We start from the raw sequence: 26,614 nt of genomic DNA on the forward strand, positions 1-26,614 counted from the left end.
CTGACATCAATGCTGCAGTTGTAGATGTGAAAACGATGCTGCTGATGTGTGGGTTGGAAGCGCTGTTTTCTTAGAAAACGGTGCATTTTTTTTTTTTGTTTGGAATAATTACTGCCAAGCAAGACGTTTCCAGGACCAATATCAATTTTTTCTATTTGATACCAATGCTCCAAGAAATGTTTTCTGCACTTTTACCCATTACCCAGTGCTACATCACTGTCCTATTGGCAGCAACGAACTAAAGCTCCAAGAAACACCAAATTTGGCGTTAGTCCAAGCCATGCCTTCCTAATTTCCAAGGCATGGCTAGGAGCACCATTTTCTATAGAAAAAATGGTTCCAAACAAATGATTGTTTCCTGGAGAAACGTTTCTTCCTACGTGGCACTGGTATGACATCATTGCTCCATGAAATGGCAATGATGCCAAACAGCTGCTAAGATGATGGAATTAGTAGACATAATGGAATGAAAACCCAAGTTGAAGGGAGAAAAGCCACAGAATTGATGGCTAGAAACTATGATATACTAGAGAAGTGAATATAGCTAGAAACAAAGTAGCAATAAATAAAGTTCTAAAAAATGAAACTGTAAATGTTAAAAGAGTTTGTGATAAAATAATTTTAACTATACCAATTCTAGCGAAGGGAATCATTAATATAATTTGGTTTAGAAGAAATATTAGAAGACAAATTTAGAGAATAAACTTACAAGGATTAATCTACAAAACAAATAAAGAGAAGGAAAGATTTTTATAGGAGGAGTTTTAAATGGGCATGTGGGAAAAAGGAAGTGATCAGGAAAGTTATAATATGGTGCATTGAAGATTTGGTTTTGGAGAGATGATTGAAATAGGAGATACAATTTTAAAATTTGCAATTGCTTATGATTTAACAATATTAAAAAAGAATGAACATTTAGTAGCATTTAAAAGTAAACCAAACTTAAATCAAATAGATTTTTATCTTACTAGGAAAACATAAAGAACGATACATAAAAATTACAGTTATTTCAAGGGAAAGCTTAACCACAAAAAGAAAATTAATGATTGTATTAGTGCCTATTAAAAAATAGATCAGAAATAAGATAAGAAATAGGTGCCCAATAATTACATGACAAATCTAAAGGAGAATAGTACAACTTAGAGATTGACTAATAAAAGGAAAATAGAATTTAGATGAAGAGTATGGCTTGAAATTAACAATTATATAAAAAAAGTAGCAACAAATGACTTAGAATAATCTAAAGGAAAATGATAAAGTACTAAAGAAACTTGGTGGTTGAATGAAAATGTTCAAAATATAATCAAAGTAAAACAAGCATGTTGTAAATATTGGCAAAAGATTATAAGTGTAAAAGAGCATGTTAGATAAATGTAAAACCATAAGAAATAAAGTTTAAAAAAAGTAAGTGAAGTTAAATTTGAAGCATATAATGAATTATATCATAAATTAAGCACTAAAGAAGGATAGAATGGAATTTATAAATTGGAAAAATTAGAAAGAGACAAAGATTTTAAGTCAAGTTAGATATATTAAAAAGTAGGACTAAAAGGTCTTGATAAAAGATTAAGAAATTAAGGAAAGATGGAAATAAAAACTATTTTAAAATTTTATTAAATGAAGAAAATGAAAAGGGTGTTAGCAGTGGAGGAGGGCTTAGTAACTTTAATTAATAGTACTAAAAGTAACATATAGCTTCATAATATTAGAATTATCTAAGATAATAAAACATTAAATTAACAAGATAAAGAAAAAACATAAGGATCTAATGGTAACCCTGTAGAAAGGTATGGGAGAGAAAATTTATTATGACTAACTAAAATATTTAATAAGATAAATGAAAACAAAAAATACTGAATAAACAAGATGTGTCAGCTTTTACATTGTCCCACTTCTATGCACTGGGAGCTACTAAGCATATTCTCTGCTATTTGAAGGCCAATATTGATCATGGGCTGACTACTTGTGCGGCCTTCCTCTTAAGTCTTCACTTCAATTTTAGGTGGAGTGCCCTAATTATGTCAGACGCTTTCAAGCAGGATTATGTTATAAAACCCACTCATAGAGGGAGGGAGGAATCAGCAGCTGAAACCTTACATCAATCAATTAATTTGCTCATGGTCACCACAAGAAAACCATTTCCTAGCAGGGGTGAGAATCACCCCCGAATTAAGACGCATGGGCATGATAAGATATGCCTACAAAATTCATCTTCCAATCATCAATTTTCTTTATCTACTTTTTCCAAATTTATGGGGCCAATCTTTAATGTTTAACCACCATCAGTGTTTCTAGCCATGCTTGAGCGGCTACTGCGCGAGACATCCCCCAACCCAAAGACGTCGTGTCCTTCAATTCCCCACGAACACAACAAAATAGTCCCTTGACCTCAAGACCTCGAGCCCGCGCAAGTTGATTGAATGGTTTGTCTTGTTTTGGGGTGCATTTGGAGCCATGGACCTACCCACCTGCGACCTGCCTCACCCTCGATTAAGTAATGAACAAAGCCAATTAGGGAATTAATTCGAGTAGGGCCAATCCAGTGGGGTTTGAGATTTTCTTTATTGAGCATCTCCGAAAGGGCAATAATTTAGTAGTAATTCTTTGATGCATAAATCTTTTAGTGTTTTCTCCATTTTTTTCCACGTGGATGCTGATTAATTACTGGGTTTTCTTTTTATTCTTCTGAGTTCTCTCTCTGTAAATATATATAAATGAAAGTCATTCAAACTAATTGAACTCTGCTTACATCATCATCACTATATCACCTAAAAGCCCTTCCAATACAACTTGCAAAACTTTAATTTCTTCGGCTGCAAAGGCCTTGTGGGCCCTAAAAAAGAAGGGGAAAAGCCCTTCTTCCTCGACATTATGCCTCTATATCCAGCTCTTATTTCTTCTGAGCAACCCCAAAACAACTTCAGTCAATCAGCACAACATGCAGGGGAAGCGGGAAGTGAGCAGCCTCTCTCTCTCTCTCTCTCTCTCTCTCTCTTTCTCTCCTTTATTTATCTAGAAGTGCATCCAGTTTCTCCTCTCTGACTCCCTAGCCAGAATTTGTTACTGATTCAATATAATTGTTTGTGGTTTTAAGGTCATGTGGCCAAGATTAATAGCTAATAAGATCCTCCGAAGGAGACTGGGTGGCAACAATTTCGTAGCAGATTTTCCGGACAATACCGAGACTTTGCTGGAAATTCCAAGCTCACATCATCAATCTTCATCCCCTAAGAGAGACTTTAGTACTCAGAAGTACAAGTAAGCTCTAGATATTTGACTGTTTCACCATCTCCCTCAACTCTTTCTCCAAAGTGGTGCATCTATTATCTTGTGTCTACTTCCACAACTTTTGAAATACTGCCAAGTTTATTATAGTTCTAATATGGGTTTTGCTTTCTGATTTTTTTTTTTTTTTTATAGAGTATTCGTTAGCACATGGAACGTCGGAGGCATAGCACCAACCGAGGATTTGAACATGGAGGATTTGCTCAACACCCAAAGCAACCCTTGTGACATTTACGTTCTTGGGTAAATTCACAATTTCATGGATGAAAGTAAGTTGAAATATTACCAAGAAATAAACTGATTCTGATATTTACAATTTATTCAGTTTCCAGGAGGTCGTGGCTCTAAACGCTGGCAATGTTCTAGGCTCTGAAAACAGTAGAGTTTCCATGAAATGGAATTCTTTGATCAGAACAGCTCTGAACAAGAAAGCATCTCCCTCAGATAGACGACAAGATGCTAATAAAATAGAACTACAGAAAGTTTATCCTGTGAAGGATGACAGTTTAATAGAAAGCAATGCCCCACGAGACTATCGATGCATAATAAGTAAGCAGATGGTCGGAATACTGGTATCAGTCTGGGTTAGAAGTGACCTCCACAGATACATCCGGCATCCAAGCGTCTCATGCGTGGGTTGCGGTATCATGGGTTGCCTTGGAAATAAGGTATTTTACAGTGTTAGTTTCTCAAAAGAATTTGCAGATAGAACTATTACTGTTAACTTCATAACTTGTATGACCTAGGTGTTGATGCTTATTTTAAAGATTTTTCGTTCTCATATATTTGTGAAATATATGGTTATGCAGGGTTCAGTGTCCGTTAGATTTTACTTGCATGAAACGAGCTTCTGCTTTGTTTGTGGTCATCTAGCTTCTGGAGGGAAAGAAGGCGATGAGAAGCATAGAAACTCAAACGCTGCAGAAATATTATCACGGACAAGCTTTCCTCGCGGCCCTTCACTGGATTTGCCAAGAAAAGCTCTAGATCACGAGTATGTAACTTATATCCACTAAAACCACCAAAGGAATTGATCTTCATATAGGTTCAGTTTATCTATATTTTGATCAATATCTTTCTGAGTTGTTTCTTTTCCTGGTATTAGTTACTGGAACAAGTTAATATTGTTACATAAACACACACACACACGCACAGAGAGAGAGAGAGAGAGTTGTTAAAAACTTTTTAGGCCCTGGGCTAATAGGAGATTATTCTATGACTTGGAATGGATAAATGAGTTGAGTAGATGGATAACTAAGCCACTGGGAAAAAAAGAAAAAAGCTAACTTGTGTGCTACTAAAGTGGTAAACCATATCTTTAAGCTGCATTTGGTTTGATATATAGAAGAAAAGAGAGAAACAGAAAATCGGGGGATCGGGATGCTCTTAACTCTCTCTAACTTTCTGTCTCTCCCTTTTTTCTATCAAACCAAACATACCCTTATTGATTCAACTATCTAAGTTATTTTCTTAATTGTTGAAATAAATACTATTTCACTGAACAGGTGGAATTTTTGCTTCATGATGAAAAAAAAAATTTCCTTAAGCTAACTGGTAACTACCACAAATTTCAAATTATAAGCTTGGAGCAACTTAATTGGAAAATCTCGGCTAACTGTGTGTCTGGTCTCATGCAGTCGGGTAATTTTGCTTGGCGATTTGAATTATAGAATCTCTCTATCAGAGGCCACGACAAGATCGTTAGTCGAGAAAGGAGAATGGGATGTCTTATTAGAAAATGATCAGGTATTAAATAGTTTTCCCTGCTATATACAATTAAGCTTTCTTCCAAATGATTCATTATTCTGAGCTTGAGAATCCAACAATTTTACATAAATGATCTTCTGAAATCAAATCTCTTGTTACATAAAGCTAAAGACTGAGCTCACGGAGGGTCATGTATTCGATGGATGGCTTGAAGGAGTAATCAAATTCAGACCCACATACAAATACTTTCCAAATTCCGATGTATACTATGGCTGTGTTCAAGGTAGAAAAGGCGAAAAGAGACGAACTCCTGCTTGGTAAGTAGTCATCAGAAGTAATTTCTTGATCATCAAACCAAGTAACACAAATGCCTTAATTAGTATGATGAAAGCAACTCATGAGGAGAGGGGATTTGCAGGTGCGATAGGATTCTTTGGTTCGGCCAGGGGTTGAAGCAAAACCAGTACAGTAGAGGTGAATCAAAGCTGTCTGATCACAGGCCCGTCTGGGCAGTTTTCACCACAGAGGTCGACGTCTTAAGAACCTCCAAAGGATTTGATAGCTGCTACTGCTTGTCACACAGACTTTAGCGAATACCAACCAATTTTGAGGTGTACCCACGAGTTGGGTTTTTTGTTTAATTAATGGTAGATCGATCAAGTTTCCAGGTTTAACAATAAGCAGCATTTTTTATCATGCTGTGAGTCTTTGAGCTTTATTAATATGAGAAACTTCCAAAGATCATTATTGTATTAGCTAGCTTGCTCTTAACTGTACAGTTAATTATCATTTATCTATCTTCTTTTCTATGCATCCAAGTTTCTCGATCGATCCCTTTTTCTTCTCCTTTCGCCTCTACTAAATTTTAAAATTGCTCTGATTCTATTGTTGCTTAGTCCAAGCATTAAGGCTCAGTTTGTTTGCAGTACAAATTTAATTTACATATTGGTGTAAATGCATGGAAGTGCAAATTAATTGGCAGAGTGTGAATTCTGGTTTACTTTTGCATCAATTTTGACTGAAGAACAATGATGCAGTCCCCAACTTATATAGACGATAATGGAAGCAGGAAAAGGGTTATTTGTTTGGAAGAGAGGTAGGAAGAGAGATGATGCGGTTCCCACTTTATATAAGAGAGAATTGGATAGGAGTGCAAATCATAATTACAAACAGAAGACTGAACCGGGTGTAAAATTTTTATTCAGGCTCAGCTTGGAAAGAATACAAATAATACAAATTTATAGAGTGCAAAACCTTATATTTGCATTTGTACTCTTTTCAAACTGAGCGTCAGTTGATATTTGCACTGCAATCAAACAGAGCCTTGTTTAATTAAGTTCAATTTGAAATGTAAAGATGTCTCACAGAAAGATGACATCACCATTACGATACATTTATGTAGCTCTCTAACTCATTGATCGACACCAGTAGAAGAATATGAACCATCCAATCTACATAATATCCAACCCAACAAAAGGCATGAATTTAAATAATGTCTCAACTATTCCAGTATTTGCTTGAGTTTGAGATAGTTTTGGAGTGGGAAAAAGAAACTAGCTAGTGATGCATATTATCTAGACCAATACAAAGCGCGGTGGGTGTGGATGAAAAGGACGTTAATTATTTAAATACCAGAAAGGAAAACTATAATGCATGGAGTTTCTAAAATATATATATAGTAGAGCTTGTTTTGTTGTGGGGGATCAACAACCTATTTGTCTTCCTATTCTTTTGACTTCTGATTATTTATAGGGACTAGTTTGGTTTGAATGGCATTTTCTATTTCCTATATGGTATATGTTAAGACAAGACAAGAAAGTAAAAACCTAAAGTACAGAAAAACAGGGCCTAACGTGGAGCTGGAACCACCATACCATTGTTAGGATTAGGAAATGCTGAATCTCCTATATTGGGCTTCAATTATAATTGTAAAAAACCGTCCAGATTCAGCTGGTCGAATCTTAAGGAGTATGAAACCAGCGGACCAACCGGTTTTGTCCTCACCTGTTTGGCCCATATGGGTTTGGTTGTCTGTTTCTGCATTTCCTTGTCGCTCTCTTCTACTACTTCTTTCAAACAAATTAATGCAGATGCATGAATCAGTGTTAAAACCATTTAACCTCCTTCTATTCCAAGCTTGAGCTCTCTTGGGCAATTGAGCTTGCACAGTTGTGCCCTTTCTCGCTCTAAGGTTGAGTCTTTTAATTTCTTAACACAAATTAGAAAATAAAAATAAGGGCTGGAGATTGTTTATAAATCTTAGCCCTATCTTCTTGCCCATCTTACCAGTTTCGTGGTCTCCCGTTGGAGAAATGATAGAAAGATTTCTCAGGATTTGGGTCATTCATTTGCGACCTAATCTGAACAGGAATTCAATGTTTAATTAATTTTATTTTTTATATTCATTTTCCAGAGCTGACTAACTCATTGTCACCGACATTTTTTTATGTAGAGGGAGATCCCTAAAAGGACAATATTGCTGTTGAAAGATGAAAATCAGAAATGCATTTCTGTTAAGAATTAAAACAATTGGTACCTTTAATTTCTTATGGTCTCTGAAATTTGACATTCATAAGAATCTTACGAGTTACAAATGGACTAAAATTTTCTTGCTCATTTTATATCACATGATGCTTTCAGAAATAGTCAAACCAACTTCTCAGACTGTTAGGGATTTTAGGCTGCATTTGGCATTCCTTATGGTAAGGATTTATCTCCTTTTTGCAATTAAAAAACTCAGTGTTCGTATAGAGGGTATTTTAACTGCAAAAAATAGATAAGTCTTTAGAATAAGGAATGCCAAATGCAGCCTTAATTAGCTAGTTTCCCCCAGCCCTTTATAAGAGAGTATTTGGATTCAAAAACGAGGGCCTCAACTATTCTAATCAACTGGAACCCATCACCTAGGCTAATCTACTGTAATGGATAAGGAACCAAATAGTATTCCCGTTTCTACAGGGAAGTGTTTGGCTATCTGATAACAGACTGGTCCTACCAATTATCTCTCTACCTGATATATAGTCGACTTGACCAAAAACCATTGTATTTGCAGTTTTCCATTTCATTTAGACTCTCTTCTTGGTTTTTTTAACCCTAGTCACTTCCTAACTTGTCTAGTAACAAACCCACACTTATTTTAGGCTCAAGGGGAGATTCCTAATCCAGTCTAAACAAATAAGAGACAGCACTGATGTCCTCACCTAAACTCTCATCCCTTTGATTATCTTTATCCTTCTAAAAACCCTTGATTTAGACCTACGAAGGAGGTCCATTTAAATAGAAGACCGACCAACCCTCATTCCACACAACAAGACAAGGAGGAGTACCCAAAAAATAGAGAAGGATGAGAGGCTCCCCGGGGGTTAGGAAAAAGCCTGATTAAAATTTAAGTAAAAGTGCTGTTAGGTTTTCTACATCAAAACAAGAAGCATAATTGGCCATATGAACATGGAGCAACAGCTCAATCAGGGGGCAACTTTACTAAGCCCAGTTAAGTCACTATGCAAGGGGCAACAATGGTTCCTCACTCTAGACCTCAAATGATACTAAAAAAGCCTAACGGTTAGCCTTGTTAGGGCAAAAACTTACTAAAATCCAAAGAACATTTTGGACTTAATTAATATTGAAAAGATCAAAGGACATAGGCTACCCTTAGGTTTTAAATAGACAAACATGGACAAGTATAATGAGATTGGATGCTAAAAGGCCTACATTTGAATATGCATGCAAATCCTAAGGCTCATGGGCTCAACTAATGAGCCTTTTTCAAGAAACCTAACTAGATCAGTAATAACATGATTAATGAACATGAATCCTAACTAACTTGGTAAAAAATGGCCAAATCTAATTAATGCCTTAGCGACTCATTTTTCTTATAACGTGGATATCCAAATATCAAAATGGAAACTAGAATTGGGTAAGCAACAACCTAATGAGACATATAATAAATTCATAACTGAGTGAATGGCCCAAGCATCCTAAGTGCTAAGGGCCCATTAAGGATGACCAAATTGCAAATGGTATAAAAGTATTTAAACAAAAAAATACTCTAACAATTTGATCTTAAGTCATCATCCTACCTTTCATGCACTCATTTGTGGAGGATGCCAAGTACAAGGCTCTCTCATAATCCCCATTATAATTCCATCAAAGATAGGCATCACAATAGCCAACAGTCCACAAGGACCAAATCTTCAGAAATTGATATCAACCAACTATGACTTGACTTTCATACCCAAGTAGCAATCTATGATTTGTCATCTTATATATATATATATATATTTAAAGGGATAGGGGTGGTCTCCCCTTTCGCCAAATGGCAGCCCTTTAATATGTATATATAAGATTCTTCATTGAAAATTTTACTACACATATATATATGCCATCGGTTTCGGGTTGACAGTTCAACCGTTCGGTTCAAATGAATGGCTTGTTCTGATAACAAAATTACAAGCAAAAAATTATGGAACAATTCTGGCCACCGGTTTTTAGGCTGATGGTTCGACCATCCGATTCGAACAAATAGCCTGTTCTGATAACAAAAATTACAGGGAAAAAATTGAGAATGTGAGGTCCATTAAGTAGCACCATACGTGTTATGTCATTCAAGTGTGTGACTCATACAACCCAAAAATGAAACCATTCTGGACATCGGTTTTTGGGTCAACGGTTCGATCGTATGGCCCGTTCTAACAACAAAAATTAAAAAATAAATAAATAATGGCCAAAAACCATTGAATGGGTCAACGGGTTGACGGTTCAACCGTTCGAAGTCAATGGGCCATTGATCGATTCAACGTTTTTGGCCAGGGACCGGGATTGGGGTAAAATGGAATCGGTTGCCTGGACGGTTCCCAATTAAAAAAAATTTAAAAAATTGGCAGTTCGAATGGATGGCCAATTTTGAGAACAAAAATTATAGGCAAAAAATTGAGTGTGTGAGGTCCATTAAGTAGTATCATACGTGTTATGTCATTTGAGCGTGTGACTTATAAAACCCAAAAAGGGAACCATTCTAACCACTGGTTTTGGGTCGACAATTCAATCGTTCAATCGAACGAGCAGCCCATTTTGACAACAAAAATTTTTAAAAAAATGGCCAAAATGGCCAAAATGACAACAAAAATTAAAAAAATGGCCAAAAACGACAAAAAACAGCCCATTCTAACAGCAACCAATTGTGTGGACAGTTCTCAGGCTGAAATGTCCATCTGTCCGGGTCAACAACAGTTCAAAAACCATGGTTTTTATGCTTTTGGATTTTCATTATTCAAAGGTTTCTTCAACTATTGGATTTATTCGAGCGTGTGTGGTATGTTTCTTTTTTTTTCATTTTCTACTTTTTTTTTGTGTGTGTTTTTTGTCTTCTTCTTCAAGATCCTCCAAAACGATCTAGGGTTTACCACTATTTTATTTCTTCCCTTTTGTTTTTTCTTTGGATTTTCTTGTGCAATGTTTTTTTTTTATTTTCTTACAAGATGATCTGCTTTGTCTCTTTCTTTGATTGCATGCATGTTTAGCTCCTTCTCAAAGTAGAATCTCATACTCGATTTTCTAATTTTTTTTCCTTGGTTTTTCCAATTTGGTGGATTTACTACCAATTTTTTTTCTGTGTTTAAGGTCGCTTTGGATTTATCTTTTAAGGTTTTGGAATCCCTCGCAATGTCCACCCTTCCCATGACTATGACCTAAAAGTTATTTCGTCTAATTATTGACATCTAGAAAAAATGACTCAGAAATGGAACCGTTTTGGCCATCGGTTTTTAGGTTGATGGTTTAATCGTCCGATTTGAATGGATGGCCCATTCTAACAACAAAATTTTTTTAAAAAAATAAGAAAATAAAAACAATAAAAAATGACCAAAAACCGTTGAACAGTTCAACTGTCAAGTCAAAGGGTCATTGACTGATTCAACGATTTTTTGTTAGGGATCAGGTTTGGGGTAAAATGGAATCAGTTGCCTGGAAGGTTCTCGGGCCGAACAATCCTACTGTCTAGGTCAATTGGGAGTTCTCGATGTGAAACAAAGGACAACTATGAAATAGAACTCAGAACTATTACTGTATAATCGCATTCTTTTATATGAGATACTTTGCTGAAGCAATATTTAAAAAACGAGCACATGATGATCTCTTTTAAGTCTTCATATGAGTTTTAAGACTTGAATAATTATAATTGCAAGTTTCTTATTAAGAAACCATTGTCTTTTTTAATGTAACAAATAACAATGTTGTAATTCCATTCCAACCCCTAAGAAGCCGGGGCCCCTCTACTAGTCTTCAATTAAACAAAACAAATAAACAACTTATGAGAGAGTAGGCTGGTTAAAGAACTAAAAGGCAAAACCAAACCATTCCTCAAAACCAAATAAATGAACAATAGACCCTATCAAGTCACCAGGTTAATACCCTACAAGAGATGAACCAAACCTTTTATCCTACCAAATGCACTAAACACACCACCCAACCTATAAATACCACTTTCAAAAATTGAGTGCAAAGTAAGGCTTTTAATCCTACCCTATTCATTAAGCCAATTAAGAGGCTAGGTATGGAGTGCATTAGAGGCTCAGCTGATAAATAGATACAAAATAATACAAAATATAAGGTTTTGCACTCTACATACTTATATACCATATTATAAAATGTAGTTGTCCACATCAGACTCCTCAAATTGCTTGCCCTCCCTTTTAGAATTTTGTGGTCTTTCTGAACTTTAAAATAAAAAATTATATATGGGGCTATTCAAATTCACCCACAACCAAATCAGTTAAGAAACTAACATGGGTATCTATTTAAGACCAGCCCATGCATCGCAGGGGTCATTCTAGTACCATATGGCACAACAATGCCTTCTTGGAAAGCAACCCTTTTGTCCAGATTAATTCATCATGCCCATAAAGCAAGTAGATGTAAACATGGACTATCTTTTAGCAATTGAAACGCATTCCCTATACTTGAACCAATAATGGCGGTTCTCTCGCTCTCTCTCACGGAGATCTTGTCTGTAGCTGTAGCGATGAACAACAGCTTAAAGCATGATCCGGAGCCCCAGTCTCAGCCACCTCAACAACAACCGCAGCCCCAGCGTGGGCCCCGTGGCTTCGTCGCGATAGCAACCACTGTGGCAGCCTTGGGCGTCGCCAGCGGTGGCAAAGGGAAGAAGGAGAGAGAGAAGGAGAAGGAGCGCACCAAATTGAGGGAACGCCACCGCCGTGCCATCACCAGCCGCATGCTCACTGGTCTCCGACAGTACGGCAATTTTACTCTCCGTGCACATGCTGACATGAACGACGTCCTCGTTGTGCTTGTAGGTTGGACTGTAGAGGCCGATAGCACCACCTACCGCACTTGTCCACCTCCCTCACAAGTGGTTCTTTCATTATAAATGAAATTATGTAATAAATTAAAAAATAAAAAACCTATAAAGTAGAAAAATAATTATAAATGATTTAATAGTATTTATATTAATATAATAATATTATTAATATTTTTACGGATGATTAAATTCAATAAATAATTAATATTTTAAAAACTTAAATAACCATTTTAATAACTAAACAATATTGTAAAAGAATAACTAATTTCACTTATATCAATTAATAATTGTACAAAATAACCTTCAAAAAAATAATATTTGTTAGTAATAATTTTACAATAATAGTGTATATTCATTATATATTTTTATATATACTAAAATTAATATTTATTTTGTTTTCAATAATTATTTATTGTATTTTTGATAAATATGTTTTTAATAATTATTTATAAATCTATTTTTGCTTTATTATTTAATAGTAAATTGTCAATAATTATTAGAGATTAAATAACTATTATTTAACTTTTGAATTTAAATTTATCATATTTAGTGTATTTTTTTATAAATTAATTTGTTGTAATAATATATTTTTTATAATTTTTTTATTAATATTTATTAGAGATTAAACTATTATCTAAAATTACACTATCTATTGACTAATTTAATATAATTTTAGTATTTATTATATTTTTATTAGATATCTATTCTATTTTCATTATAAATTTATTTTCAATAATTGTGTATTTTTTCTATAAAATTTCAAGAATTATTGGAGATTAAATATTGTTATTTATTAGAGATTAGTCTATTAATTTAGCTGAAATTAGGAGTGTTCAAGGATTGGTTCAATTCGGTTGTAGGTTGTTTCGCCAACCAAATTGACCTAGTTAGGTCGAGAGTTTGTCACCCAAAACTGATTGGCCATTAGTGAAAACCCGCCAACTTGGGTTGTATCAGTTTGGATCTATTTTCAGTTTGGTTTGTTTGTTCAAAAGATTTAAACTTAAAAATTAAGTTTAAATTATAAATTACGGTGTTGTTATTAAAGAATAAATTAAAAATATTTTAGACTAAGAAATATGGGTATTTTCCCACTTTCTTGTATTAAAAAATATATATTTAAAATATTAAATATTAATGGTAGAAAACCTAGGGCTATCAATAGATTGGGTCTGGGTCAGAACTAGCTGGAATCAAAACCGATCTAGCATGAAATGTTGAGAACTCGAAATCAGAATTGGACCTGATAAGGTTTATAGTTTTTGGACCCAAAATCGAATTGAGTGGTTCTCGGGACCATTGGGTCTGACCCGACAAACCCAATTATAATAAATAAAAATAAATAAATGCTTATGTTTAACATATATTAAATATTATATGTATATATATATAATTTATTTAATATAAATGTAATATATTGGGTCGGGTCTGAATTGGTTCGGGACTAGGTGAAACTGGTTCCAAACTGATAATAATCGGACCCTATATCAGGACCCAGAACCGACCCGTCGGTTCAAGTTCCCAGAACCAGAACCGATCCAATCAGCTCGGGTCTGTCTGGTCGGATCCGTCCCATTAACAACCCTAAGAAAACCGATCAACATACGTCGAATTCATTCGAATTAAAAAATTAAAATATAAAACAATTATATACTCCTATGTATTTCTATTGTTTAACTTTTGTTTAATAAAACCCGTGCATCTCACGAGTCCCCACTAGTAATTTTATAAAGGGAGACTTCTAAGTCTAAGTCTGTTATTGGTTCGAACGAAAAGGTAGTGAAAGGAATAAGATTTCTCTACCTTTCCCTTCAAACCAAAAATAGCCTAAAATCACTTGTTGAGCGGATTTATAGAGTTGGAAAAAAATAGGAGGATAGAAACAGAAAGTGCTGAGGAGACGATCCTTATTCAACATGTTTTTTAGTCTGCGTTGACGATTACAATTCACTAATTCAGTTTCAACAAAAACGATTCATTTTCGAACTTATTTTGGGGGAGAGTGATTATGAGCATAGCCATCATTGGATTGAATGGAGAAAACTTTTATTGAAAGGTGGTGTACGCTGTCCCTTTAATTAATTCAATTTAAGAAGATGAGAATATGATCTCAATCTCAATGCGCGCAAAGGGTTGAAGTATTCCATTTCGTTAGAGAAAAAAAAAAAATAACAGTTTTACAACGTGTTATGTACATTTAAACACGTTCCAATATCATCTGTGTATACATTTCACCATACGAGGATTGGGATCCATCAAGTATGAGTTGGAACGGCTTTTTGTTTGAAGGAGATCTGGATTCCTGTATTCTAATTAGGGATGGTAATGAGGCATATTTGGAGAGAATTTCATAAACTCTAGATCTCTCCAAACCTCTCTCGATCCATACTCTCCTCAAAACCTGCAGCGAGTTGGATCAAAAGACAAGACAAGAGTCACTATTTCTATTTTGTAATTTTGTATAAGAGATTCCATAAACCTGGAGGATCAAAAGATCATCACCAAAGGAAATGGAGTAGACTCTGTAGTTGAAGCTATTGAACTTATTCGTTTAATTCTAGTTTTCAACTTATACTAATTGGGTTTTTTTAATTTTGTTTTAGTAATAAAATCATAAGCTTAATTTATAATTCTCAGCTAATTAATGGTTTTTGTCTTTTAGATGATGATTATTCCACTTATGCATAGTCTCTTCTTTCTCTATGTACTAAATTTAGTCTTGTGGGTATTCAACTTTGTATGTTGTTGTACAAATATTTTTGTCATATCTGTATAAAAAAATATAATACAAAATTACACCGATGTATTTGAAAAACGGCCCACCAGTTAAGTGTAAAAGATGAACCAGTCAGTGTAAATTATGAGCCAAACAAATATTTCTCCAAATATTGAAGCCAAGAGTAGTTGGATATCAAGTCCAAAGGCTGTTTGCTTAGACCCTCCGCCACCATGGTTTCGAGGTGCGCTGCCCAATTCATGCACGCCAGCTTCACTCGTTGCCCATCTTCATCAACGATCCACCGCGAATTGGTGTAAAGAGGCAGAGCAACCACCAGAGAAATGATCAAAAAAGCAAGAATGACAAACAATCAGAAGAGCAGACCCAAAGTCCTGAGGAAGGCGGAGCCCTTCTTCAGTAAATCCTCTCTCCTCCACCGTCGGATGATGGACGACACCCCAAACATTGGTGTCTCCTAGTTCTCGACAGACGGTTGGATAACGATGGAAGGATTTGGAAGCGGTCCGGCTAACAATCTAGGCTCGAGCTCCGGAGGAGGTTCCGAAAGCGGTGTCGGTGGAGATCTAGGGAGAGGTGTTTATGGTAAGAACAGCGGTAGAGGGTCCGGAGATGCTAGAAGGGAAAGGACTTCAGTCTTACAAATTGGTGGCCATGGATCCGAAATGGTTGGATTCAGAGCAAGTAACGAGAACAATAATGGAAGAAGACAGCAGGGAAACAGAAGATCGGGGAGAAGAAAAGGGAGGCTTGAAAAAAAGGGGCTTCAGGTTTTTTCTATCCTGGCGGCGGCAAAAGTTGCAACCACGGAGGGAGAATCAACAGGTGGTGAAAAGGCGGTTAGAACCAAAGCAACGCAGAGGTTGGATTTTTCAATGATGGAAGGATTTGGAAGCGGAAAGGACCTCAGGTTTTTCAATAATGCTAGAAGGGAAAGGACTAGTTGTACAAATTGGTGGCCATGGATCCGAAATGGTTGGACTCAGAGCTAGTAACGAGAACAGTAATGGAGGAAGACGGCAGGGAAACAGAGGATCGGGGTGAAGATGCGGGAGGCTTAAAAAAAGGGGGCTTCAGGTTTTTACTACCCCGACGGCGGCCAAGGTTGCAACGATGGAGGGAGAATCAACGGGTGGTGAAAAGGCAGTTAGAACCAAGACAACGCAGAGGCACCGGAGACGGTGAAGAAGCCAGAAGGGAAGGTTCCAGGCGATGCCAGGAGAAAGAGCCGTTGCTTTTACTGTTTTACATCGAGATGCCTTTCGAGGTCGAGTTTTACATCAAAAAAATCAATGTATAATATACATCGATCATCGAGGTAAAAGTTGTGTGAAGGTGAAGTTTTACACTGATATTCAGTTTACTTTTACACACCATTCAAACGATCGCAAAACAGACCGGAGTATAAAAATACATCGAATCATATTTTACACCGCATCCAAACGCTGTCTAAAGAAAAATTAATCAAGTCTAAAAGGAAAAGGGCATTATTAGAAGTAATGAATTCTTAGAAATGAACTATACTGATTGATTGATGTGATCCATTCCTTACTCTATTATGGTGAATACCACCATAGATAGATGTGATAGATGTGATGAGATTGGACGAAAATCCAAGGTTCTTTGTCAGATTTCTATAAGATTATGGTATAGTTGCACAGCGCACCATGCCACCAACTTGAATGGACAAATTAAACCTCTAAGTCAATCCAATAATCAGGTGACTCAAAACATCATTTTCATGAGATAAAATGTTGAGTTCCATGCTCTTTGCCGTATGCCACATCAATGGTATTGATGGGGCGAACAACCTTTTCCATTCTTGTCGTCCACCAATAACCTGTAAGGACGATTCATGTGATGATTATATACAAAACAATTCAAGGTCAAGTCATCATCAATTTCAAGTGACCCGGCCAGTTAAGGGTCTTTCTCCTTTCCCACTCCCTTCTTTTGAGGGGCCAAGTTAAAGATTTTCTAAAAAAATAAACTTTTTTTTTTTTATTTTGGGAATTGGAAGAGTGTTAGAAAGTGATCCCTTTTAAGTTTTGGGGAAGTCAAGGACCCACTTTACAATGTTTTTATTTTTTAACCCAGCCTCCTTATTAGCTATATAAATGATTGTTTTAACAAAAAATTTGTGTGTATGTGTGTGGCTGCTCGTTGGTAGCCTGCCCTAGCATCTTCCCAAGGAGATGTTATCTAGATAGGCCCTACCTAGAAGAATTTACAGTGCATGAAATACCACATCAACCATTCATTTCTAATCAGACGTTAGAGTCAAATTCCATCAGAGTGGTAGGTGACATTTTCCTTTAGCTCTAGTTAGATAGATACAATTTCTTACCCTTCTGTTCTACCTCATTTCTTATACCTCCCGTTTAGTTTGATGGGTTTCACCCAATGTTCTAAATATCAAAACGTATCTGGGTGTATCGATTAATACGTATCGTATAGGTGACTCTTGATACATCTCTACGGTGGGTATTTTGGGGTATGACCTGGTTCAGGGAGAGTAGATGAACTTAAACCGGTCTCTTGAACTAATTTGAAAAAAACTAAAAAATAAAAAGTGCAGCTCGATATCGACATTCTTCATGACCATATAAAGCATATAAACATTGAGTTAAAGAGAAAGTAAATCTTATAAATTCACACTCCAATACTTTTTCCAAAGCTATTTTGATGTCACAAAGCCCAAATAAAACGCCTATGAATATAATTAATCCTATAAATTCACAACAATCAATATAAGTAAACAACATTAAGAAGAACCATTAACTTCAATAAATTTCCATTTCCCTTTAAGTGAAAAAGGAAATAGAGATAGATAGGAGAATTGTTGATCATTTAAGTGATTTGCAGATACTATGAAACTAATACCATATGTCTCTAAGCCTTTTATTGATTTAATAATTGTTACATAACTAAGCCTTCTTGATGCTTTGTTGTAGATGCTAAGTTCAAAAATAATGGTTTGGAAAGGTTTAGGAAATTAACTAAGGATTTGGTGTGGTTCAAGAAGCAAGGTCATATCATTCCAGAACCATCATCTCCTTGGGTCTCCTATGTTCATTGTCATGAAGACTTATCCGAGAAGGATCCTTAAGCTTTCCTTTGTCACTTTTACAATATTTTCTTTAATTTGCCCATTCTATTAGGAATTTGGGATGATGACTTGCAAAAAGATAAGTTAGGAGAAAAGCATCAAATCATGGTCAATCATGCAAACATGTAGGCATGCCTCCCCATGATTTCACACATGGAAGTTGAAGTGGCTTCCCAGTTCCCAAAATGGGTTGGTTGCTTCCCCTATCCCTTGCCCCCTCTTTCTTGGCATGTTTTAGCCCAATGACCCTTATTGCCACTTCATTAAGGGAGTCCTTTTTCTTCATCAATGCCATTAACAAAGTTGAAGGAATTAATAGGAGTTGATACCAAGTAATTACACCTTAATTAAACACTTAATTTAGTCAGATAGCAAAGCAATACCTTTTTCTTCATCAACACCAAGTAATTTAGATAGCAAAGCAATTACACCTTAATTAAAAAAATGAGACTTCTTCAGAAAGAACCTCAACACTTGAGAGTTTAAGTGATAGGAGTTGATACCAAGTAACATGGATTTTGACTTTAATTAGCTTTGCCTCAATTGCCCACATTCAATAGTTAGAATCTTGTCCTCTTTCAAAGAATAATGAAGATACCTTTGCAACATAAATTGATAGTTTTCTACTAACCTCTCTTTCCTTTATAGACAGTAAGAGAGAGGAAAGATAAATAACAGCAACTATTATATGCAAGATGAAACATAAGGCAGAAATAACTTGTGTGCAAAAGAAATTTGAACTTTTAGTTGGGAAAAGGAGACTGACAAGAGAAATTTGTTCAGTGACATAAAAATCTAAAGCCCCACAGTTACAGTAAAAGAGGAAAAAAAAAACATTTAAATCCAACTTCAAACCAAATTCACAATCAAAAACAAACTTGAGACCACCTTGAAAAAATATTAATAGATAAACGATAGAACCATATTAACAATAAAAGTGCACTCACAATCCAACATAACCAATCTATTTAACAAAACCAAATCCAATAAATCCCAGCCAATATAAACGACCAACATCTCTTCACTCTAACACCGACCAAATCATTCCCAAGGCTCACCTAGAAATTAGAATAAGTTATAACCTCATTTGACAAGACTTAACCAGAAAAGATGTGGCAGAGCAACTAAACCGGAAAAGGACAGGAAGAGCGGTGAAAGCTACAACTCCCAACCATAGAAACAAGAATCCATTCATGAGTTTCCATTTATCTTAATTAGCTAGCTTAGAGTGTTGGGGTTGTAAGTTATAACATTGTTTGACAAGGTTTAATTGGAAGGGACATTTTAGTGAACATAAACAAGGCACATGTTCTATAGAAAAATAGTGGAACACAGAGGTTGAGAGGCTGAGGGATATCCTTCTTCATGAAATAGTTGAAAAATTTAAAAAAAAAACCTTAACTCCCACCACCAAAGCAAAAGGTAGAGGCATGATATTATATCCTCGTTGCAATCCACCAAAGCAAAATGTTTTATGCGTTCCTTTGTATCATTTCAATTTTCAACATCCCTTTAACCGATTACAGAGCGCCCAACACAAATCAAGGTCCATCAAAAACAAGTTTCAGCAAAAGAATGCTTACCGGTAGAAGAATCCAAAGTGTGCCTTACACTGATAGAGAGAATGGAACAAACAAAGAGACCGAATTAACAATAAAGAATGATCTTGAACGAACAGAGAGACCGTACTGGAACCAACAACCCAAACGAGTGATGATGACAAGAAAGATTAAACTCAAAAGAGCAAGAGAGAGAGAGAGAGAGAATGGAAGGCGAAAGAGGGTATGGGAGAGCTGAGAGAGACATGGGAGCAGGAATGCACGGGTAACTTTATTTTCTCTTTATTTTTCCTAAGCGGCCAAAAGTTTTAGAACCCGCCCAATTAATTTGCCATAGTTTCATATTTTCCTGGTCAAAATCGAGGAGGTATTGCAACGATTAATTTTAAAACCGTCTTAACAACTTACATTTAAGCCACGGTCCATAAAACCGTAGCTACGTGGCATGCGTGAAATGAGAATATTACCACGGATGGTTTATTCCATCGCTATATATAGTATTTTAGCCACGGTTTTTGGTCCGTTGCTGGAAAATCCGTGGCTAAAAATGATTTTTCTTGTAATGCTTTGATCATAAGGGATGATGATGATGATGGTGCCCTCCATATTGACCCAGCATCCTTATTTTTTATCTTGTATCACTAAATCCTCTATATCCAATTTGATTAACTGTTCAACAGAAAATAAAATTTTATCGAAGGAGCCTTGTAGGTAATAAGTTTGGTCTATGAATCATCCATTTCCTTAACACAAGAAATCGAGTTCAATTCCAATGGAAATTTTTTCATACATTTATGGGGGTGTTCCTAATTTTGTATGATTTTATTTTTGAAAGCAAAAATAACCCCATATTATAAAAAAAAGAATTATTATTTTACTGATGTGGAAGTTGTTTTAATTGTTTTGAAAATTAAAATCATACATATTGGTAAATAACCCCTAAGATTACAATTGGGTTAGAGTGGATTTAGAATTAGGGGGCTATAAATCTTTGGAATTGAAAAATGTACAAAGCCATGCTTCCATGTTCTTTGTTAAGGCCAAACAGTTTTATTTCCACAAAATCAAGGTGGAATTGAAATTAATATAATTTCGATTCATGAATTTCAAATGTAGGCTAAAAAACCCAACCCAATCCGAGTCTCAATCTCTGTGAGAGTTTAACCAATCAAAAATGCCCCATGAATTTTGATGAATTCTCAATTCTCATATGTAGAATTTAGTACAGGAGATCCAAATTCATCTAATCCATCATTGCAGTTTGTAAGTTGTGAAGGCTATTTTCCAAGTTTGTACTGTAGCTCCTTTTGCTTGTAGTACAATTATATATATATATATATATATGAGTGAAAATAAGAAGAATGCATGTTCCAGTTTACTTTTCTGAGAGATGATTATTGAGTACCTGTTTGTTTTTGGAATTTTGAGAGAGGGGAAATTTGATCAATGGGATTTTAGTCTCATTGACCAAGATACATATGTTCTTTTTTTTTTTTTTTTGGTTTATATGGAGTCCATGGAAAATTTATTTTTACTAGGTATCACTTACCCGGGTGAATGGATAAATAGCATTTCCACCTAGGAGGGAGTTGCCAATGGTTGGATGGAATAAATTGCCCCTTTTAATAATGACATTTTATGGATAAATTGGTCATTGTCTTATTTATCTGAAAAATAAAAGAACATGAATAAATGCATTTGTGTGGCTAAGTATTTCCTAAAAAACACTTAGCAGGGTAAATACATTTATTCGGATAAATAACTTCCCGAAAAACAAACAAAGCCTTGGTGTAATGTAGAGGTGATCAGGCCGGGCTGAGATTACAACCTATGATAAGGCTATAGCTCAGGCCCAGCCCAAACCCTAGGTCTGAAATATAAGTCTAAGTCCAACTATCCAAGTATTAGAGGCCTGGCCAGGCTTTGGGCCAATGATAATACATTACAGTCAATATAGATAACATTTTATTACATGAAATATAACATATGTATAAAATATATTGCATAATTATATAACATATATCATATTTTTCATTATATAATATGTATATATTATGGATAATGCAATATATAAATGTATTGTAGCCCAAGCCTAAAGTTTTGAACCCAAACCTGACCCACAAATTTCTGGGCCTAACATAGGCTAAAGATGGATTGGGCTTAAACACAAAATCTAGGCTCAAACCCAGAAATTTATATACTCGGATTAGGCTAAACTAGAAATAATTATTCCTAAATCTAATATGATGGTAAAATCTCAAGCTGACAAGTATGAAAATGCATGTTCTAGGTTTTTCTTTTATTTTTTTCGTTTGAATTGAGGTATGGATCATGTGAGTTTATCTCCCCACAGGATAAAGTGCTTTATGCTAACCACCAGACATAGCCAAGGGATTAGCAACAGGTGTACAAGGGGTCCACTGGTACAAAGTTGAGAGCATGCCTTTTCCAAATTTGAACCCATGCCTCGTTAAGAATTCGGATTAGCTAAACGCTTTAGCCGTTCAATGAGATGTGGAACCAGTGCAAATACCATATGTACAATGACAATAGTAGAGTCTGGTTCAGGTTAGATCTGGTTGATCAAGGGATCAACCCTAATCCAATTCGTAGTGAAATCAGGTTGGAAAAAGTCAGCCCTAACCCTAAGCCGATTCAGGTTGAATTAGGATAGGGTTCGAGCTAACCCGGCCCAAGTTGCAGCTTACGATTCACCCATCGCAAGACCCAATATAACTCGGACCAACATTTGATAATGACTTTTTTCTTTAGATCATTATTCTCCAGTTTTATCTGTTTTATTTCAAAATAAAATCTGAAACGGAATCAAACTGGGATTTGCACTGTTGTACTTGTTGGGAGCGAAAAAGAAATTACATTGCAAACAACTGCAGCAAAGAATATGGGCTTGGATGAAAAGTCTGGATAGGATTGACTGATCAAAGATTCCAAGTCATTGTGTTTTCAAATCAAACAGGAGAGAAGAGATCGACTTGAGAGTTGAGACTTGATTTAGTGGTGGGCCCAAGCCCAACGTGTATTATCCAGCAACGTTGTAATAATTGATTTGGTTTATATGATCTGCGTAAAAGGACCGGTCGACGCTGCTTCATGAAGATGGGCCCACCACCACACAACCAGTTCCAGTTGAATTTGATAGATTTGCAAGCCCCGTGCACTAAAAAGTTAAAAAAATCGTGTTTTGTATGTTTGTCCAAAATTTGGGTTTTGTCCTAATTTATGTTAAATATGAATTGCCTGTCCTAAAGCAAATGCAGTGTAGATTCTCCAAAATTGTATTTTTATTCTTTTTCTATTTATTTATTTCATCTAAAAATTTTAGAATATAAAAGTAATAGATTTGCAATATGATATTATAAATTAATAAAAACCAGTATATACATAAATGCAATATGATATTATAAAACATATTGTCCAGCTCATATCAGCAGCCCCTCTCCAATGTACATTGATATCCTTCTAAATTTTCTGCATTTTTTGTATTTTTTAAAACATAAAAGTAATGAATTAAGGCCATGTTTGATTTGTGGGGATAGGGATTTGGAATTAGAATCAGAATTGGCTATTCCGGTTCTAACTGTTTATTTGGGTGGAGTCGAAATCCCATTTACATTCTTCCTAGAATGGTATTCTCCTATCTGAATCAAACAAATTATGGGAATGGACATTGGGGGAATGGGATTTCAATTCCACCCAACCAAATAGTTAGAATCGGAATAGCACATTCCGATTCATATTCCTATGAACCAAACGGGGCCTTAATTATCATTAATTCCCATAGACTTTAGGATTCGCTTGGTTCACAATCAGAATCGGAATCAAAATGGTCTATTCCTATAGTCTATTTGGTTTAGACAAGAATAGGAATGAGAATTGGAATTAGCATGAATGAGGTTTCATTGTAGGGAATGGCCATTCCCCTCAAATGGGGGAATGGGATTCTTATTCTGTCCAACCAAAGGTCCAAACAGTTAGAATCAAAATAGCCCATTCCAATTCTGACTTCGGACCCCTATTCTTGCAAACCAAATGTGGCCTTAGAGACATTGCGAATTTAGTTATTATTAATTGAAATGACTATTAATTATCTTTTCACTATTTTAATTTAATACTCCATTTATTATATTAGAAATCTTATTTAATATAAACAACTAGATAAAATATCTAACAATATTAAAAATAAATAAATCAATTAATCTCATTCCTAAAGAAGATATTATATATTATTAATTCTATCCCAATTTAATTTTATCTTAATCTAGTACTCCATTAAAGATTTCTTGGATATCTAATATATATATCAGGCTACAACCCCCACCATTCAAACACGTGGCTTTTTCAAATTTAGACACATGGCATTTTCTGAGCCCACAACCCACTATCACCATTCAGACATGGTTTTGTCATTTTTTAGAAAGCTAGACACGTGGCAATTTTTCTGAAAAACTCCTGCTAAAGCCCACAACCCATAGGCTAAAACCCCCCACCATTCAGACACATTGCCTTCTCATTTTTTTGGAAAGTTATACACATGGCATTCTCTAAGAAGTTACTGTTAAAGCCCACAACCCACTACCACCATTTTCAATCCATTCCTAAAAAATGCAAAAAATGCAAAAGTGGTTATCTACAACCACTTCTACCTACATTCTATCAATCTCAGTTAATCATTAACCCCCTATGTATCACAACATAATAATTATTGAAAAGCTATTTTTTGAAACAAATATTTCTTGAAGTTTTAATAATTATTTAAAATATTAATAAATACGAATTTAACATTATTGATTCCATAATGTAAGTTTAACATTACTGATTCCACATACTTAATACGGGGTCATTCACTAGCATCTATAAAAAGGTTATAAACTATTGAAGTAGTCCATATTTTTTGAAATATAGCATTACCACATCAGCATGTGTCTCCCATCACCAAACCCTCTCTTCCTTAGACACGTGTTCTGGGGACCATCGACCACAAGGCCGTTAGACCACAATTTTGGGAACCACTTAGGAGACAACATATGTATGATCACACACATAGACGTGATGGAATCTTCTCCTCACAAATAGGTGCCTCTCAGGCATATCCATCGTAACATCTCCCGTAAATAATAGCTAAAAAATACGGGAGATGTTCCCAATGCATGATAAGATATGCATGTGAGGCGCTTGTGAGGTGCCAGTTGTGAGGAGCAAATCCAAACTCCACATAGAAATCAAGTACACAACTGATCATGGTTTCCCTTATGTGTGGTCAAGTGTTTCACCTTAGGCTTAGGTGCGCTCTCAAACAAGAGTTTTTATTTTTTAATATGAGTCTCATGCAAAATCCCTTTGGGTGTGAGATCGCAATTAATGGTGACGGGATCTACTCCTCACAAATGGTCGCAATTAATAAAATATGGGAGATGTTCCTAATACATGATTGAATGTGCGTGTGAGATACCTGTGAGGCGTCAGCCGTGAATAGCAAATCCAGCCTCCAATTAATGGGACTCTATTTAGTAAGAGTCTCACCTAATTAGGTCCACTTCCTTATTATTGTTGGATGCAACTCGTGAGCCTCTAAAGAAGTCTCCTGTTTGATCAAACTGTGGGATTTTCTTTTATATTGTATTGTAATGTTTTGTCTTTTCTCAACAATGGACAAGCTTGATTAAAAAATAGTGGTAGTTGTAATGGGTTCTCCCGGGTGATTGGAAGGCTGATTGGATTCTATGTTCTTTGTTGTGCTCGGAGGATTATCGGTTTCTATGATGAGACACTTGTTTTTCGTTTTTTTTTTGTTCGGATCTAGTTTTACTGAATATGAAAACTGGTTCAAGTATTTTATTTTCCTTGGCTCTAATTTTTATTCTTGTATCACAAGTTGTCTCAGTTCAAATTAAAGTTGATGTCGTGGTGTCTAGGATTTGTCTACAATGAGTAAATACACCTTTGTTTGCGGTGTAAACACATTCTTACTGGGAGCTGATCATGGGCTGGTCTGGGCCCATGACATGAAATGATAAAGTATTATTTAATTTAATTAAATTTTAAATTAAATATTGTGTAAATATAATACATACAAAAAAATTACATAAGTCAAAATTAAATTGGGTTTAAGTAGACTTCAGCCTTTATACCTATGGCACAAAAAACAAGGCATGAGGTTCATTTAGATTTGATTTGGATTGGGTTGTCTATCTTTTTTTATCCTTTTATAGAGGAAGGCAAGGCCTTCATTCCTTTCTTCATCTGTGGGATTTTGAACAACATTAAATAATTAAATAATTAGTGGCTTAGTGCAACCATTGAGTACTTTCCCTGTCCCACATTGTTTAGGGAATGAGAATGAAGCCTTTGCCTTCATCTATATAAGGCTTTTCTCAGGAGGACAAATCTCATACTCGAAGTGACTTATATATATCTATATCTATATATCTATATATAGATATACAAATATAGATATATATGGATTAGGCCAGGTTGGGCCAAGAATGATCTCCCCTACTTTACACCGTGGAGTATATTAAACATTGGTTCAATGAGAATGCAAAATTGGACTGGTGCCTATGTTTGATTTAGGTAACGATGAACGATATAGATGTTTCAAGGACTTTTTGCAAAAAAAAAAAACAAAAAAAAAAACAAAAGGACCAAAAAAAAAAACAAAAGGACCAAGTTTGGTCAATTGACAATTTCAGTTATGTTTTAGAAATAATAGCAAATTGAGTGATCAGGAGAAAACATGAAGTTTTTAGAACAAAATTACCCTTTTGTTAAAAATAGAATCCATCGAATCTAAAAAGCATTCATGTTTGGTTCGTCTTCTCCAAGTTCGAATTCGACTCCATCCATTCAATCTGCGGCTGGTTGAAAGCATCGACTCCATC

The 26,614-nt window shown here is 35.3% G+C and overlaps 1 protein-coding gene and 1 long non-coding RNA gene across 2 annotated transcripts; one reads left to right on the forward strand and one right to left on the reverse strand.

Moving 5' to 3' along the window:
- Positions 1–2,827: 2,827 nt before the first annotated feature.
- LOC148864025 (type IV inositol polyphosphate 5-phosphatase 9-like) lies at positions 2,828–5,802 on the forward strand. The gene is made up of 8 exons (XM_088980385.1): positions 2,828–2,956; positions 3,095–3,258; positions 3,421–3,528; positions 3,611–3,953; positions 4,095–4,279; positions 4,923–5,031; positions 5,158–5,309; positions 5,411–5,802. The coding sequence occupies exons 1-8, from the start codon at positions 2,939–2,941 to the stop codon at positions 5,580–5,582; spliced, it is 1,251 nt and encodes a 416-aa protein (XP_088836511.1). The 5' UTR covers positions 2,828–2,938; the 3' UTR covers positions 5,583–5,802.
- Positions 5,803–15,052: 9,250 nt separating this feature from the next.
- Positions 15,053–20,013, reverse strand: LOC148864026 (uncharacterized). The gene is made up of 2 exons (XR_016109098.1): positions 19,740–20,013; positions 15,053–16,887 (listed from the first exon to the last, which is right to left on the reverse strand). It is a non-coding gene; the product is annotated as an uncharacterized LOC148864026 (long non-coding RNA).
- Positions 20,014–26,614: the final 6,601 nt, after the last annotated feature.

Source organism: Nelumbo lutea, chromosome 3 (genome assembly GCF_056320005.1).
Source record: "Nelumbo lutea isolate HS-2025 chromosome 3, American lotus-T2T, whole genome shotgun sequence".
Classification (NCBI taxonomy): Eukaryota; Viridiplantae; Streptophyta; class Magnoliopsida; order Proteales; family Nelumbonaceae; genus Nelumbo; species Nelumbo lutea.

Coding starts and splice junctions, on each gene's coding strand:
- LOC148864025 (XM_088980385.1), top strand. Junction 3,259..3,420: donor TTTAGTACTCAGAAGTACAA/GTAAGCTCTAGA, acceptor TTTTTTTTATAG/AGTATTCGTTAGCACATGGA. Junction 3,529..3,610: donor TGTGACATTTACGTTCTTGG/GTAAATTCACAA, acceptor CAATTTATTCAG/TTTCCAGGAGGTCGTGGCTC.